This window comes from Protopterus annectens, chromosome 12.part0 (genome assembly GCF_019279795.1).
Source record: "Protopterus annectens isolate FY-2018-M chromosome 12.part0, PAN1.0, whole genome shotgun sequence".
Taxonomy (NCBI): domain Eukaryota; kingdom Metazoa; phylum Chordata; order Ceratodontiformes; family Protopteridae; genus Protopterus; species Protopterus annectens.
In genome coordinates this window covers 225,955,524-225,974,505 of record NC_056746.1, presented here as the reverse complement: position 1 = coordinate 225,974,505, position 18,982 = coordinate 225,955,524, and the positions used below count along the sequence as shown (strand labels likewise).

General features: G+C 42.4%; 1 protein-coding gene across 1 annotated transcript in view; it reads right to left on the bottom strand.

The window, feature by feature from the left end:
• IFT140 (intraflagellar transport 140) overlaps positions 1-18,982 on the bottom strand; it is a 3,212,973-nt gene that overhangs the window by 2,348,689 nt on the left and 845,302 nt on the right. Inside the window, exon 9 of the mRNA XM_044089294.1 lies at positions 14,153-14,301. Within this exon, the coding sequence (XP_043945229.1) occupies positions 14,153-14,301 (149 nt within the window). The remainder of the gene's footprint in view (positions 1-14,152; positions 14,302-18,982) is intronic.

The window sequence follows — 18,982 nt, the reverse complement described above, 5'->3', positions numbered from 1 at the left end:
CTCGTCCAGTAAGGATTTAGATGCCCCCCCCCCCCCCCCAAGTTGAAATGTGATGTAGTCAAAGTGACTGAGAGTAGTTGATTATATAATGCTGACTAATACAAGCAGGAATTAATCAGTACCTTAGAGTCCAGAATGTCACACCTGGAAGTTAGACACTAACTTTGCACTCATATCTCTCTCTCTCTTCATAGATATATATATATATACATATATATATATATATATATACACATATATATATATATATATATATATATATATATATATATATATATATATGTGTGTGTGTGTGTGTATATATATATATATATATATATATATATATATATATATATATACACACACACACACACACACACACACACGTGTGTGTGTGTATGTATATATGTCCAATGAATGATAAAAATAGTGAGTGAACCTCCAAGGAAGGCCCAGTCATGAAACTTAAAATAGTTATACCTCTAGAACCTTTCTAGCTTGTAGTGGTATACACAGAAACTGTCCCTCTCTCTAACAAACAGAATCATTCTGCCATGGAGTTGACGGCAAGCTTTAGTAATACATACAGTTAGATTACTTCCTCAGTGAGCACTTATCAAGATGTATGGTACTACAGTCATCACATTACATTTTCCTGCCATTAGGAGCTTTTTCAAAGCAAAAGGCTAATTCAGCATATTGTTATGCTTGCTGAACAGAACGTAAATAGATCAACAGCAAAAAAATAAAAACAGTTAAAAATAGATATGTATTGGAGGAGTGGAGGACTGGAATTCACTATGAAAAAAGGACAAGTCAATCAATCAGTGAGATGGTGAGCACTTCACATAACTGTTACCTGTTATCATTATGAAAAAAGGGCAATTCAATCAATTAGTGAGGTGGTGAGCACTTCACATAGCTATTCTATAACACATCATTCTTCATGTCGCCAAAGTATATCTTTATGTAGTATACCATCCACCAAATTAAAAAGGCAGGTGGAAGTAACAGCAAGCATCACTACAATGACAGTTCTAGTAAAACTATATCTGGCTTTAGAAACACAATCCATTTTCAGTATTTTATGAAGGCAAGAAACATATCACTTGTTTCAAAATTAGAAGCAAAAAAAGATACCTCCCTCCTACCCCCGCACCAAAAAAAAAAAACAAAAAACAAAATCCTGAGCAGTCAGTGATCCAGATGGAAAGATTTTGCAACCTGGCATAAAAATGGTGAAATAATAATATTGAGCTTTTCTTGTCAAGTTTTATTACAACCAAATGGAATGGAGAAAATGTCCTCAACTTCTTAACTGGGCGTGTAGACAATGGTATCCAAAACAGAAAGCAGAAACACAGAAACACTTGAAATGTTTAATTAAAAGCAAATAAACAAGCAAAGCTTTCGGGTTCTCCCCTTCCTCCTCAGTGCTTCAGCGGTGATTTATTTTATTTTTTATTTTACATTTGTTAACCGGGCTAGTCCGACTGGATTTATTTCCATTTTCAGCGGAGGCCCAGGGAGAAAAGCTCCATAGTAACATAACGACAAGAAAAGCATGGCAAAGTAACAAATAGTAACCATACATAGAATGATTTAGCACAATAGTACATCGAGTAAAACAAGATATCATAGCATAAAAAACAATTTTTTTTTTTTTAACTAGAGTTCGAGTGTAGAAATTCATATGAGGTGTGATGACTAGAGGTGCCATTAACCAGCAAAAGATAGTGAAGAGAGAGGATTAACCTGGCTTGATACAATAGCAGGTCCTGTTAGATCCCAAAAATTGTTTGAGCTTGGTTTTGAAATGACTTATAGAAGGAAGTGAGGTAATCTCGGACGGTAAGAGATTCCATGTACTGGCCACAGAGTTGGCAAGGAGCGAGTCCCCGGCTTGGTTGTTAGTTTTGTGGGTATTGATGAGGACTCTACTGGATGAGCGCAGTGGTCTTGGGTTGTTATGCAGGGTGATTAGGTTTGAGAGTGCAGGGGTATTTTCTGGGTTATGTATAATTTTATGGGCCAAGATCAGTTGATGATATAGCAACAGACTCGGTAGTTCGAGCCATCCTAGTTGTGATAGGTTGATGCAGTGATGTGTCCTGAAGGGGAGCCCTGTAGCAAATCTGGCGATGTGATTATAACAGGTAGCACTCTTGTTTAAGGCTGTCTTGTTAATATTAATAAGAAGAGGGGATGCATACAGGAGAGTCGAGAGAAGGTGGGAGCGTGCAATAGCTACCCTGGCAAGGGGAGTCAGGAACTTTTTTATTCTATATAGTGAACCTAGTTTTTTGTTGATGGTTTTGATCATTTGGTTAACATGTAAGTCAAACTTTAAGTGGTTATCAATGGTAACACCTAGGAGTTTAGTGGATGGGTCAGGTGCAATAACTGTGCCATCCTTTGATTTAATAGTGATGTTTACAGCGCAGGACCTTCATGTAGGGAGGAATATTAACATTTTAGTCTTTTTGGGATTTAATATCAGACAGTGGTTAGAAAGCCAATTTTCTATTGTGTTAAAGGTAGTCTGGGTAGTTAGCTGCAACTCTGTTGGGGATGTAGCAGTGCAAATTAGAGTAGAGTCATCTGCATATTGGATGCAGTTGACTTTAGGTATGACAGTGTACAAATCGTTGATGAAGATGGAGAATAACAGAGGGCCTAATATAGATCCTTGTGGAACTCCCAGAGTGTTAGGTAATAGGGTGGAGAGTTTAGACTGCCAAAGTACCGCCTGTTGTCTGCCAGTTAGGTAGGAACTGAACCATTGTAGTGATACGGGGTCAAGACCGAATGACTGTAGGGTGTGGATTAGTAGTTTGTGATCAACCATATCAAAGGCTTTGGACAGGTCCAAGAATAGAGCTGAGGAGATATGGTTGTTGTTACGATGAGTATTTATGGTTTTAGTAAAGACCGTTAGGGCAGTTGTGGTACTGTGGTGGGGTCTGAAGCCGTGTTGGGTGTTTGCCAAGAGATGGTTATTGATTAAGTGGTACATTAATTGTTTTTGAATACACTTAACCATTATTTTGGCCAAAGGAGAGAGTATGGCTATAGGCCTGTAGTTGCCCCCTTTATGGAGTGGGATGACATATGATGTTTTCCAGATATTTGGAATTCTACCCTCTTTTACGGTGCGATTAATAAGTAGCGAGACTGGGTAGGCAATGGCGTGTGCCGATTTTTGTAAGTATTCAGCTGGAAGTTGGTCAGCTGCGAGTGTGGTGGGTTTTAGTTTTTTGATTAAGGTGCGGATGAGTGATGTGGCAATTGGTTGGAAGCTAAATGGAGGTAGATTTTTTGGGGTCAAATTATCTGTGCTGTGGGGGTTAAGAGGCAGTTTGCTGGCTAGGGCTTGGATAGTCTCTGTAAAGAAGTGATTAAAACTGTCCGAGATTGTTTCTAGGGATTTATTTTAATAAGGGAAGCTGGGACAGGGGTAGTAGTTTACCAGGGTGTATTAGGTTGTTAAGCCCTGCCCAGAACTTTTGGGGGCTATTTTGGTTGGAAGTTTGCAAATTACAGTAGTGTTGCTTTTTATCAAGTAGTATGTGCTTTTTAGTTACAATTCTGAGTTGTCGATATTTAGTCTGATCTTGTGTGAGTTTGGTAGTTCGCCATAAGGCCCATGCTTTGTTTCTGAGTTTGATTTTGAGCCTGGTCTCTGTTGAGAGCCATGGTGCATCTTTTGCCTTAGTTTTCTTAGAGCGGATGGGTGCGTGGAAGTCAAGGATCTCAAGGAATTTTCTGTTAAAGTACATTACTGCATCATCTAGGGGTAGGTGGTTTAGTATAGTCCAATTACAAGAGATTAGTTCTTTATTAAATTTGGCCAAGTCGAAGTCTTTATTGTTTCTAACTAGTCTGAGTATGGGTTGCTTAAATTTGCCTGGCTTTGTGTTTGATTATTTATGTGAGGTGATGGTCACTTAGGCTATCAGGGAGGGTACCAGCTGTATACATGTTGGGGAGACTATTAATGAGTACCCAGTCAAGTATACTTTCGTTTTGGTTATGTTTACCTGTTCTAGTTGGGGTATTGATAACTTGCTTGAATGTATGCAAGTTAATATGGGTGGTAGGAGATGCTGCGGAACAGGTGCTCCAATTGATATTGAAGTCACCGAGAAGTATGGTTTCTTGAGGGTAGTGACAGGATATCCAGTGAAGAGTGTCTTCTAGAGTGGCTATGTTGTTTCCTGGAGGGATGTGCATACAGATTATATAAAGGCTCTTACTGTGGTTGAGCTGGAGTTTTGTGGCTAGGATTTCTGAATTATTTATCTGAGGAGGTTGTATGACTTCTGTTGTTACAGTCAATTCAGATTTGTAAAGTACAGCTACCCCATCCCCCCTTTTCTGGATGAACGGTCTTGCCTATGAATGTTATACCCAGGAAGAAGTATTTCATTATCAGAGGTGGTAGGTTTTAACCAAGTCTCAGTGAGACACATAATATCAGGGGAGATTACGGCAAGGAGTGCATGAAGTTCATGCAATTTGTTGTTAATACTTCTGATGTTGAGATGGCATGTTAGGAGAGAGTTGGGTGGTCGAGAGATTACGGGGTTAAGGCTGGTAGTGCTAGTAGGGGACGAATTTTTCCTATTAATGGTAGGGCCAGGGTTGGGATGTATATCCCCATCAATTAATAGTCTAAGTCTTAGCTTAGAGATGAGTTTCAGGAATTTTTCCATTATTTTATAGTAGTGTTTGTGTATAGGGCTAATTTTGTATGTGATATTGAATGGGTAATATGAACATGATGTTAAGGAAGGTCTAATGCTACAAGTGTGAAAATGGTTGGTGTGTCTAGTTTCTGTGGAGCTAGTTTGAGCACCTGAGGTATGGAATCCTAAGAGAGGTTGGGTTTCGTATAAGGTTAGGAGGTAAGGGGTTAATAGGATAGATAACAGAATGGGGTACCACATTTTTAAAGAAATAGGAGGCTCTGGGTACAGAGGTACTGTTATTTCAATGACGTAGAAAGAGGGTTTTTGTATGTTAGAAAAGTGGGAGGGAGTTGGGAGGTATAGAGTGCGATCGCAGTAGTGGAGTAAGGGTATGATAGGTAGGTTTCCAAGAAGGAGATGAGAGCTAAGAGGGGTGGGCGTGGCTTAGTGACGATAAATGTAGACATAGTGGGGGCGGGTGAGATTTGGGGGCAGGGAGGGGAGCGGAGTGAGCCTGAGGGTAGCGAGGGCAAACGGAGCGGGGTTAAAACAAACTCAATCAGCTATAATACAGTTGGGTAAGAGTATTCAGTGTAATGCACTTATTTTCTGTAATATGTTTGGTCAGTGCAATCCAGAATGTTTAGTAGAGCTTTTGTGTGTTAATCCAGTTCGGGAGGGAGGACTACTGGTACCTTAGACCCTGGGCAGCAGCTTCCATAAATTACAATAAAATACTGTATGAGCACCTTGTTGCCTGTTTACAGCTGCTTGGTACTTTTGTTTTCCAGCAGGGTATGGTAGTCTGTTTGTTTGACTCAGGACCTTAGAGGGGCTGAGTCCAAGGGAGCTACCTAGGAGAAACCAAGTAAAATCAGAAAGGAAGTTTAGGAGAGAAATATAACACTCATGATATGTTTAAGGTACTGATATGCCATTAATGGCGAGCCACTTTAGCTGCGGTCGCTTAGAGTTTCAGCATGCTGTGAGTTTCAATTTAACGTGCTATTTCAGGCGTGTAGTACCTGCACTTTAGAGCAGTACAGCCTAGGCGTATTTAAAACAAGTACAAAACTAAACTCCTTAATTAGTTGGTGTAGTATGAACTTTCACAGAGGAAAATAATGGATCTATGTATACAATTTCTTTTAGAGCAGCACATTAGGTCAAACAGATCATAGGCAGTCAAAGGAAATCAGCGACTACTTCAAACAGCGTCCTTCACATTTAGGACGAGCTGCGTCAATACAACCATCAATTACAAACAATATCTTCCCTTTAGATTGCAAAAACCAGTGCATTTAGTGGAGAAGTAAATATGCTAAAAGCAATTAAACAGTACGAATGTGTTGCACTCAGTGATAGAGTTTCAATTACACTAATGCGATAAGACGCCAACTTTTAAAGGATGCACAGTGTATCTAGCCGCTTGTAATTGATCGGTCAAATTCCTTTCTAGTTTAAACAGTACTTTCCAACATAGTTTAAACAGTACTTTCTAACACTGAAACAAAAATCACTGTACATATAGTAGTAGCATTATACAATAGTAGATTTAGACCTTTAGACATACCAATTTGAAAAGGACGCTGCCGACAGGGTCAAGGTACTCAGGATGATTGAAAATGGCGGGTTTTTAGTAGGTGTACTTGAAACCTCGCTATTCAGGTTAGGGGCGGGTTTAGAGGACTGTTATCGTCTTTAGAGGAGCGGGGTTACAACAAACTCAATCAGCTATAATACAGTTAGGTAAGAGTATTCAGTGTAATGCACTTATTTTCTGTAATATGTTTGGTCAGTGCAATCCAGAATGTTTAGTAGAGCTTTTGTGTGTTAATCCAGATCGGGAGGGAGGACTAGTGGTACCTTAGACCCTGGGCAGCAGCTTCCATAAATTACAATAAAATACTGTATGAGCACCTTGTTGCCTGATTTACAGCTGCTTGGTACTTTTGTTTTCCAGCAATTGTTATCCATACCATTGTTTCCAGTGATACACTGAGGAAGGGGATAACCCAAAATCTTTGCTTGTTTATTTGCTTTGAATTAAACTTTTGGAGTGTTTCTGCTTCTTTCTGTTATGGATACATCTTGTTGGAATCCGGCATACTACAGTGAGTTGTTCCATATACATGTGGACAATGGTCCCAAACTTCAGAAGCTGAGCCTTTCTTTTTGAAATGCAAACAAATCCTTATCAAGATGTTTCCTAACAGATGTCAGTTCTTGGAAGACCTGAAGACATGAGATACCATAGGTTCATAGGTAGGGTACTAGGCTATTGGCCCTAGGGCCTATATAAGCCTAGCCAAAAGGTACCCTGACTTTCACCACCCAAGAAAATTATTTTCCTGTGCTCCTGTCGAGCACAGCCACAGAACTGATCCCCGGGGTGAACTTCCAATCTCCCATCCAATCATCAAGATTTTTCTTAAAGAGTGCTAATGAGGAGCTTTGTTTGATATAGATAGGCAGTTTGTTCTAGAGTATGGGAAGTCTCTGGGACAGGAATCTATCCCTCCAGCATGTTCTGTTTATTGTGGTGACAAGGTTTAGGTCCCTAGAGCATGTAGCTCGGAGGGATTGGGATTTCTTTAAGTGGAGCATGTCCAACAGCTCTGGGTTTGACAAAGCTTTGTATGTTAGGCAGAGATCACCTCTGAGTAGGTGATATGCAATGGAGTAAAGCTGGAGTTTTTTGAGACTGTCTGCATAGGGCATCTGTTTAAGGCCAGTAATCCTCTTTGTGAGGTATTTCTGCGGCCTTTCCAGTTGTTGTAGATGTCCTGTGAGACATACCAAAAGGGGCGTTGTACTCTATAATGGGTCTAATGAGTGACGAGTAGAAGGAAAAGTACAGTTGTGTACACTTACCATAAATGTAGATGTTCGAATGTATTCACTGTTGCAGTCCTCACATATAGGTAATCCAGCTCCCGGTAGCCCTCAGTTGGCCCGAATACAGAGTCCTTGGTATATGACGTCGGCTGCCGCCAGTTGTAAAACTGATGTCAGTACGTCAGGTATAAAGGGAGGCAGCAGACGCCATTTCCTCAGTTTTTCTTGCCTTAACTGTCAGGAGCCCCCAAAAGAAGGCTAACCCAGGAATGGTAGCAACCTGGGCATGTCATACAAAAAATAAAAGTCTATAGTCTGTGCCTTAGGAAAAAAGGAGGAATGGAGGGTGGGAAACCAGGACTGCAACAGTGAATACACTCGAACATCTACATTTATGCTAAGTGTACACAACTGTACTATGTTCTTCTTGTTTCACTGTTGCAGTCCTCACATATGGGTTGATTCCCAAAGCCCAGTAAGAAGACAAAGGGGGGGAGGAAGGATCACAGATTAAGGGTTGCTAAGGAGGCCCTGCAAAACTGCAGAGGCAAAACCAGCCCTGGATTTAGAAAACAAAGGTAGATTGTAATGCTTTGTGAAAGTATGGACAGAAGGCCAAGTAGCTGCTTCTAGAATGTCCTTAGTAGGCACACCTCTCAGAAAGGCTGCAGAGGTAGAGGCTGCTCTAGTAGAATGTGTCCTAATACCCTGAGGGGGTACCTTTCCATGCTGCAGGTAACAAAAGTGAATACAATGAGCAATCCATTTGGAGATGGTTTGTTTTGAAATAGCTTTACCCTGAGCCCCAAGAGCAAAACTAACCAATAACTGTTCAGATTTTCAAAAGGTTTTAGTCCTAAGTAAAATCTCAGCTATCTATGCACATCAAGAGAATGCAGAATCCTTTCCCCTTTATTTTCGGGAATGTTGAAAAATGTAGGTAGGTGAATAGACTGGTTAAGGGTTAAACTGGAAACCACCTTAGGCATAAAGGAGGGATTGGTTCTCAGAGAAACCCGATCTGAGTGAAAAATAATGAAAGGTTCCACTGCCGTTAAGGCTTGCAGCTCAGATACCCTTCTAGCTGAAGTAATAGCCAAGAGGAAAGCAGTCTTCCAGGATAGAAACTTCAAGTCTGCAGAGGCAGCTGGTTCAAAGGGAGGCAGAGTAAGTTTTTCCAGGACAAAATTAAGATCCCAAGCAGGAATAGAAGCTCTTCTGGGAGGTCTAAGATTATTAGCTCCCCTCAGGAACTGCTTCATCAAGGGGTGAGAAAAATGGGTTGCTCAAAAGAACAATGAGCCGAAATTGCTGAAGCGTGAATTTTGATTGAAGAAAAAGAAAGTCCACCATTAAGCAATCCTGCTAGGTAGTCAAAAATGAGTGAAAGAGAAGGATGAGAAGAGTTTTCTCCTTTAGCTAGCATCCAAGAGTAAAATCTCTTCCATTTATCTGCATAGGATTTTCTTGTGCTAGGCCTCCTGGCCTCATGAAGAACTTCACCCACCTGCTGGGAAAGATTCGAAGCATTAGCCAGGCAGTTAAATGCAGAGTTTGAAAATGAAGATGAAGGAACTTTCCCCCTTCCTGAACCAACAGATCTGGTACCAGGGGAAGATGCCAAGGCTGAGCTTGGGAAAAGCTGTGAAGGGGATGTCAATGCTGCCTGGGCCAATCTGGAGCTATCAGGATAGCCTTTGGGTTTTCGTCCCTTATTTTTAGCAGCACTCTGGGAAGAAGAGGCAGAGGAGGGAATGCATAAACTGAGAGATATGTCCATGGGAAGGACAACGCATCCATCCTCCAAGCTTTGTTGTCAAACTCCCTGGTGCAGAAGGTTGGAAGGAAATGATTGCTGTGAGAGGAGAAAAGATCCACTTGTGGGGTGCCCCAATGATGAGTGATGCAATGGAAAATGTCTCTGTTCAGTTGCCACCCATGAAGATCTAGAGCATATCTGCTCAAATGATCCGCCAAGGAGTTTAGCCTCCCTGGAAGATACTGGGCTATTAGATGTAAGCCCATGGATGCTGCTATGGACCATAGTCTCATATTTTGTCTGCACAAGGGGTAAGAGTGAGTCCCCCCTTGCTTGTTGATATACCACATGACTGTGGTATTGCCTGTCCTGATCAGCAGAGTCCCTGGGTAGAGTAGGTCCTTGAAAGCTAGGAAGGTCTGCTGCACTGCCATCAATTCTTTTAAGTTTATGTGCAGATGAATCTGCTGGGTGCTCCAAGTCCCCTGTATGCCCCTGCCCTCCAGATGAGCCCCGTATGCAACATCTGAGGAGTCAGTGGTGAGAATCTGGCTGACAGGCGGTGGGCGGAAAGGCAGACCCTTGTTCTGGGAACAGGCTGTCGCCCACCAGAGGAACTCCATCTGTAGACAGGGAATCAGGGGAAGAATCAAGTCTAAGTCCGGTGTGTGTTGACACCAAAGATTCTTGAGGTACCACTGACATTTTCTCATATGCAGCCTTGCATATGGTATCATCAAAATACATGAAGCCATGAACCCCAGTGCTTGCAGGAATTGCCTTGCAGAGAGCTGAGTCAAGCTTACCAAGTTCGTGAAGTAAGCAGAAAGATCTTCTTGCTTCTGTTGAGGGAGGAATACCATCTGGGTGGCTGTATTCAGACTCGCTCCCAGGAAAACACTCTCCCTTGAAGGAACCAACTTTGTCTTCTTTTCGTTGAGAGTGTAACCCAAAGAGGTGAGAATGCTCTTCACGAAATCCAAATCCTTTTCTAGTTGTTCTGGGGAGTTTGCTTGAATGAGATAGTCGTCCATGTAAGGATAAATTTGAATTTTTCTCTGCCTGCAAAAAGCAATGGCTGGAGCCAGGCACTTCGTAAAAACTCTGGGAGCAGTAGATAAGCCAAAGGGCAATGCAGAAAATTGAAAGTGTTGCTCCCCAGCCCTGAAGCGAAGGTACTGCCTGCAACTTTCCCTTACTGGGATGTGCAGATAGGCCTCCTTGAGATCCAAAGTTACCAGCCATGAATCCTTGCCCAGCATTGGTAGTAATTGTTGAAGGGTGAGCATCTTGAATTTGGGAATCACTAGAAAAGTGTTTAGAGTGGACAGATCCAGAATAGGGGGCCAGGTGCCCCCTTTCTTGGGTATCAGAAAAAGCCTTGAATAAAAACCTAGGCCTGCCTGATTTGCAGGAACTGGCTCTATAGCCCCCATGGTCAGTAGAGAGGGAATGTGAGTTTCTGCCTTTGCCCTGAGAGTTCTGGGTATGTTTGGGTATCCTTGTAAAACAGGGAAGGTGTGAAAGTAAAACCTGTAACCCTGGTTTACTATACTGAGAACCCATTTTCGTCTGTGATGGTAGACCATACCTCTGCGAACCTGGCTAACCTTCCGCCCAAAGGAAACCCTGGGTCCACAGAGGTAGGCACAAGAAGGCCGGAGTCATTGAGAATGTTTGCTTTGGGAAGCTGGCTTACAACTCCCCGATTTAGTAGAAGAATGCCATTGTTTAGCCCTTTGAGGGGCAGAAAGCCTGCCCTCTAGAAGATCTGAAACCCCTAGGCCTAGAATGCCCTGCTTGCCAGGATCAGGGAAAGACCAATTCTTGGAATGATAATGCCTACTAAACCGAGGAGGCTGAACCTGAAGGAAATCTTTTACAGCTTGCATAGATTTTGCCTTATCCTCCAACTTCTTTAGTACCTCCTCAGCCTTATTACCAAAAAGATTGACCTTGTGCAAAGGAACATCCAGCAATTTAGATTTAACTGGTTCAGAAAGAGGCTGTTCCCTGAGCCAAGCATGCCTTCTAATTACGGAACCAGTGGCTGCTGCTCTGCAGGAAGCCTCCAAAGTGTCAAAACCACAATGAAGTGAATGCTTATTAACTAAAGTGGCAGAATTCAATAAATCTTGTAAATCTTTGTTCTCCGTCATGGAAGGAACAACTCCAAGTTTAGCCTTAATAGCCTCCAAAGTATGCTGCTGATACTTTACCATATGAAAAAGACAATTCACGGATCTAATGGCAAGAGTTGCAGAGGTATAGACTTTTTTACCCCACCTGTCCAAGGCCCTAGATTTCTTATCAGACGGCACAGGGTTTTTAGCAATAGTAGCCTTAACGCCCTTGGGGCCTTCAGAAATAATTTCTGGATCAGCAGTAGGGTATTTAAAAAGGAAGTGATGAGATTCAGGATCCCTGTAGTACCTATCTGGTTTTCTGGGGGCAGGAGGGACAAAATTAGGAGTTAAAAAATTTTCCATGAAAACATCATCCACAACTTCTAAAACTGAAGGTATAGCCAAAGGCTTATTCTGTGGCAAACCTAAAAATTCCCTGATTCTTTTCTTAGACTGTGGAAAATCCTGACATCCCATATAAAATGCTCCAGAAGAGTATTCAAAGTATCCCCAAAGGAAAAAATCTTCTGGAGGGGAGGCAGGAGGGATAGAATCCTCAGCATCAGAATCCTCAAAGCCAGAAAAAAAGTTGAGAATTTCCTTCTTTACCAGCAGACATACTGTAAATCTCAAAATCTGAGACAGACAAAACATCAGGAGATAATTCCCTAGCCCTCTTTGAAGGGGGAGGATGAGAGCCCCTAATCAGGGAAAGAAGATCACCAGCCATCTTAAACAACTGGGACTGAGGCACAGGAGGGGAGGCCAACACCTGTCTTTGAGTAGGTTTGCAGCTGGAAGGTTTACTAGCAATCCGGAGGGACTCAGGAGGCCTAGCAACTGCAGAAGTCTGAATTAAGGTAGTTGGTCTGCTTCTGGTCTCATGTTGAAAAAAAGAGGTGTCAGAAGATTGGTGCCTGCAAAGCGGCTCCGGACCCATCTGAGGCAGCAACAGTTGGAGGGTATGAAGACGAAATAGCAGCCTGCAGCATGGAGGACTCTGTAAAGGTCTCGGCAGAGGCTTACAGCTGAAAATCTGTGGACTGCAGGGGCTGCGAAAGCACCTCACTGACTACCTCTGTGCTGACGACCAATTTCACTGGTGCGTCATCAGTAGATTTAACCCTAGGCCTGTCGCGGTCCTTGTCTTTGCATTTCCTAGGAATATCCGAAGTTGGGAGACCAGAAGACGCCATACTGATGAACTTAGTCCAGACTCCGAAATGCTTATACAAAATCTTAGCTCTACGGCATTTGGTACGCGGGTTAAAGGAAGCACAGAGATCGCAGTTAGGGACGTCGTGCTCAAGGCCCAAATAAGTTATACAATAGGAATGGAAATCACGGTGCGGAATCTATTTTCCACAGGCAAGACAGTTATTAACTTTATCTGACATTCATTAAAGCAAGGATCCCCAATGGGGTACTTATCTGAAGGCGTCTTCAACTTGATAGCCGGAAAGCAAAACGAAGGTAAACGGCCGACCGGCACTAGTGCGAATTTCATCTGCTTCGGGCTCCGCGGCAAGAAAGACTGAGGATGCCTCCCTTTATACCGGATGTACTGACATCAGTTTTACAACCGGCGGCAGATGACATCATATACCAAGGACTCTGGTACTCGGGCCAACTGAGGGCTACCGGGAGCCGGATAACCCATATGCGAGGACTGCAACAGTGAAACATGAAGAACATCAATGACCTATTTTTTCCTGGATGAGAAACCTTTTGTGATGAGGTGTGCCATGTAGAAGGATTTCCTGACTACTGTGGTGATGTGATTATCAAAGGAGAGACTACTGTCCACCTGTGTCCCAAGGTCTCTTATCACACTTTCAGAGTTAAGTAGACTACCGCCTATATGGTAGTTCATGGGTACAGAGTTTTTACCAAAAGGGATGACAATGCACTTTTTGGCATTGAGCTTGAGGCCGTGGCTTTGACACCAGGCATCTGTCTCAGTGAGGCCCTTTTATAGGATGTCCACATCGTTAGCAGTTTTGATTATGGCTCCTAGTTTGCAGTCATCTGCGAACTTCATTAGCCAAAGACCTTCTGTGTTAGCCTGTACTTCAGAGAAGTGGATACCAAACAGGAGAGGACCCAGGACTAAACCCAGTGGTACTCCACTTGTCACTGGTCTGAAGTTGGATTTGGAGTCCGCTACTTTTACAGAGTGGGTTCTGTCAGTGAGCCAGTTGGCAACCTATCTTGTGACATAGGGATTTATACCTAGTTTAGTGAGTTTATCTATAATTCCAGAGTGGGGGATGGTGTCAAAAGCCTTGGCGAGCTCTAGACAGGCTGTGTGAACCACCTTACCCTCATCTACGGCTTTGGTGACCACTTCAAAGAAGTCTGCCATGTTTAGGAGACATGATCTGCCTTTACAAACCCAAACTGGGTGGGGTCCAGACTTTGGAGATTACCAATGTCATTGTTTATAAGTCCCATGATGCTTAAATGGGGAGATTGGGTTTGAACTCAATATCTTCCATTTTGGAGGATGAAACACCCAGCATGTTCTTTTGGGAATTGGGACAAACCCCACACAAAAACAGAGAAAATGAAACTCCATACACACGGTGTCTGAAGGTCAGAATCAGACTATAGGATTTGTGTATTTGAGTCAAACACCTCAGCCATTATGCCAAACATATCTTTCTGTAATACACAGTTCTTTCAAAGAAGCTGAAGTCTGCTCTATACACACTAAAAGGAAACAAAATAGCTTTGGTGGCAGTTTGTATTTTTACCTTGATTTGAGAAATATTCCCCTCCAGTTCAGTTGGAGCCTGCAATTTCCATCTTTCCTTTCCTTCAACTTTCTGAGTATTCCGGATGGCCATTGGTACATTCTGCCACATGGCAATTCTTCCTTTGCTAGTACCGGCTGCCAGGATACCTAAAAATAGAAGATGCATCATTAATGTAAAACCTGGGATGAAATCCCAACACAGCCAGCTGTGAAATAATCAATAGTTCATCTTTAAAGGAAGTACAATGGGATCAGATAGAAAACTGTCAATAATAACCAGAGATCCTAAACCAGGAAACAATAAGTAGATGTAGTTACCTAAAAATGAAAATCAAGCAAGAAGAAGCACATAAAAATATCAAATGCATTGTGATAAGACACCATAGCAACAAACGTTTAAATATAGAAATCACAACTGCATTTTTATTTCATTACAGCCAAGTGCACCTCCAGACATTTCTGCAGTTACCTCCTACTGCGCCTAGAGGTGTCAAACATTGCTCGTTCATATTTGCATTAATAATTCCAAAACTATGCTAGATACAAGGTATCAGAATATTTTATCTTGAAGGGTACAAGATGGAAAACACAACTGTATTGATATTTGACCTCTGCCAATGAGTATTTGTTAGAAGTGCAAGGCTCAAGCCACACCCACTAGGAGTTAAAGGTACACACTCAAACGAGCTGTACACACTCAAACGAGCTGTACTGGAGGGAATGAGTACAGATGGGAATTCAGCCAAAGGAAGATGTATGCCCATCTCGTCTGACTTCCACAGTTTTGGAAGTCCTCAAAATGGGTCTGTCTCTTCCCCACAGTGGAGACCATCAGGAGGATACTAGGTCAAAAAGATAAGTGCAGCCTGCACCAACTTCAGTTCTTCTTATGTAAAATGGAGAAAATTCTCTCCAGTAACTGTGGATTAAATGTAGACTTCAACACAGATAGCTGGTTAGGCCCCAATTACCCAGACAGTACTGATATTTTTTAAGGTAACATGCAAAACAGGAAGTCACTGAAGCAGGGGAATGGTGGGTGGGAATCTATAACACAGCAGTGATCCCTGTATTCAAATGCACACTGTTTATAGTGTTTAACACAGTACTGTACAATGTTAATCAAGGAATCATTGTTGCAGCATCATTCATTACAAGATGAAAATAGTAATAAGGCAGTGGTTACCCTGATGATAGGCTCATGCAAGGAAAGCTAAAATGCCCTGCAGAAAGTACTGTTGTGTAAAATCTTGCCATTACAGTAGACATCCTTCTCTTCACTTTTGCAGTATTCTTCACCTAAGGTATCTCCTGCCAAGGACAGCCCAATATCTGGCTAGTATACCAAAGCCTTCAGCTCTTATATGCAAGGTACATCACATGTATGCTCCCCATGCATGGTGTAGGGCATAAAGGTGAGGCACTGATGCAGATACTCAGAACTGTAAAAAACCTAGGAGGAACAAAATACCCTCAGAGATAAAACAGGAACATTTGCATCCAGAAGGAAAAAAAGGAAGAAGAGAGTTGCTCTCCTGCCCCCTGGTCAGCAGGGCAACTAGAATATAGGGCAAAAGTCAGGAGAGAGGGGGAAGGAGGGAAGAATCAAATAAAGCAACAGTGAAAAGAAGGACATCTACTGTTATGGTAAGATTTCACACAACTGTACTATGTCCTCCCATATCACTGTTCCGGTATTCTTCACCTAATGGAGTGTACAAGAGCTCAAGAGGAAGCCTGGGGGAAGGTATGAAAAGAAGATGGTGATGGTTGGTATGGTTTTATCCCGACTTGTCCTTGGAGCCTCCAGCTTATATTCTGCGTTTTTTTGTCTGCCTCTATGTGGTTTTCCACTGCTGAATGGACCGGTTGTTAGCTCAATATGTGGACATCTCTCAACAAATTATTTCATTTAAGCAAGCTAATTAATGTGAGAAGGGAGGATGTTGATAACACCATTGTGTCACTTACATCTATGCAAGCTGAATTGCTAACTTTACATACACCACCAGGTAACAGCGGTGTTCCCTCACAAAATGTTCGTATCAGACTGAATATTACATTTCCCGACAGACCGTGGGCAGATGAACCGAGAAAAACTATACCCCTTGACTTTGACGTATGGCTGGTTCCACCCTCACTCAATGTGAGACCAGGGAATGGGAACAATGTGGGTTTTGGTTCCTTCAACACCCAGATGCAACAGTTTGAGAAGCTGACAAAACATAAATCGTTACAGATGGATAATGTTTTTTGGGAGTGATCCACTGAGTTAAATCAAGTGCCGAGGGGTCTGAGGATTTTCAAGTTACCTATAGGCATTTCTGAAGATTCCGAGGCTTTCCAGGACCCAACTGAATTTTTTGACCGCACAGGTATGGACATGATGCGGATTATTATCCGTGATAATAATAAGTATGGTTCAATAAATGGCTTGAGTGTTCCGGTCAAGTTTGTGGATTATTTGTTTTACTAGTTTTATACCCCCCCACTACCTCCACATTTAAACTTAACTAACCACTCCCACCATCCACTCCATACCACCCACCTCACCCCTATCAATCAACTCCCATAGTCCATTCCCTTAAAAGTACTCCACCCCCTTAAACTATAACACCACCCATTACTTTTCTGATATACTGACAAACCTAAACCTCAAATATACTCCCAAAACCCAAACTAAATTGCAACTTAACTTCTCTCCACCTTAATTCAAATCATAACCATGTCACTTAAAACTTAATCCACATTAATACAAATATCACTTGTAACAACCTTATTTTATCTAAACTATCTAACCCAACCAAATGACATAAATCATTCTCCCCAATTCCACACCACTACCCTAACCTTCATTAATGACACACAGAACTCTACCTATGTATCCCCTTGTCCCTTCCCGCTCAACAACACCGTGCTCTTCCCTTATAGAGTTCTAACTATAAGCACCACTCCCAATTATACTAGCCATATAGCCTCAAAAATCATTAACTGCACTAAGTACCCCTATCTAAGAAAGTACCTCTCCCACCACCTTATCTCTATCCTCCTCTCTGGTGACATCCACCCCAATCCTGGCCCCCCTTCCACTCTGGACCTAACCTCCCAACCTCATCCCCCTTATGCAGCTAATAAATCTCTTCAATTCTCAGCCCTAAATACGTGAAGCCTCTGTAACAAAATTCCAAACCTTCATGCCTGGCTTCTACATACTCAACCAGACATTCGCTCCATCCCAGAAACCTGGCTCAAGCCCCATACAAAAGACTCCGAACTAATAGCACTCAACTACCGCATTCTAAGAAACGATAGAACACACAAAAAAGGAGGCGGGGTAGCACTCTAATACTCTGCATCCCTATACCAAACCCTTCCCCAAATTTGCTAAGGCAGAAATGATACCAGCCCTACTCCACCTAAACAAGCATAAATTAGAAGTTATGTACCTACCATAACGTTCCATGTTAGTTGTCTTCTCTCGCCTTCTTTCTTGCTGGATGGGTTCGGAGCCGATCCTCGGCTCGACTGCACTTGCTTTAGCTCGAGAACTCCTTTTACCAGCTCGAGGCAACCCTATATCCCATGATGCAAGGCGGAACTACCTCAGATCTCGTTTGGCAGCTAACTGACCCTGCTAAAGACTTATCCTAATATAATTAGGAACCATGGTTCCTAAAAGAAGTCCTCATAACAACGCTCCAGAGGAAGCAATCTAATAGGAACTCTCCAAGATCTGTCCAGGCCAGGGGGAAGGAGGGACGAAGAAAGAAGGCGAGAGAAGACAACTAACATGGAACGTTATGGTAGGTACATAACTTCTAAATGTTAAGTTGTCAATCTCGCCTTCATTCTTGCTGGATGGGACCGCGCCCCTAGCACCTGTATCCCGGGTGGCTCAATGGAACAGACTCTTGAGAACAGTGGAACCAAAACTGGCCCTATCTCTGGAGGCCAAATCCAACATGTAATGAGACACAAAGGTATGAGGCGTGGCCCAAGTAGCTGCTGCACAAATAGTGTCAATGGGAAGTCTATCCTGAAAGGCTACAGAAGTGGATAGACTCCTGGTCGAATGTGCTTTTGGCTTAGAAGATAGATGTTTGCCCCTTGGAGAGTACACATAGGAAATGGTGGAAGTCAACCATCTAGATAAGGTCACTTTAGATACTGGAAGACCTAACCTGTTTTCTGCATAAGAGACAAACAATTGGTCTGATTTTCTAATTTGTTTAGTCCTATGTAAGTAGTACCTGAGCTGACGATGAACATCCAAAAAATGCAGCTTCTGTTCAGCTCTGTCAGAATAGTTAGGAAAGAAAACTGGTAGATCAATAGATTGGTTAATATTGGTTTGAGATACAACCTTGGGAAGAAAGGAAGGGTTAGTTCTGAGCGAAACCCTATCCTTATGAAACACCAGATAAGGTGAACGAATACAGAGGGCCTGAATCTCAGAAACTCTTCTTGCAGAAGTAACAGCCAGCAAAAATATAGTTTTCCACGTCAACAACTTTAAAGAACACGTAGCAGACGGTTCGAAAGGAGGTAGAATTAGGGATGCCAACATTAAGTTTAGATCCCATTGCGAAGGAGGATGTTTCACAGGCGGTTTTAGGAGAAAAACTCCTCTTAAAAAGGCTTTGCATAACCTATGAGACATGATGTTATTGTCATGCAAGCCAACATGATACTTGGAAATAGCAGCCAGTTGTACTTTGACTGTAGATGACGAAGATCCCGAATGAAAAACCTCCGCCAGGAAATCCAAAACAGAATGTACAGGAGCGGTAAAAGGATCAATATTTCTGGCGTTTGCCCAAACAGAAAA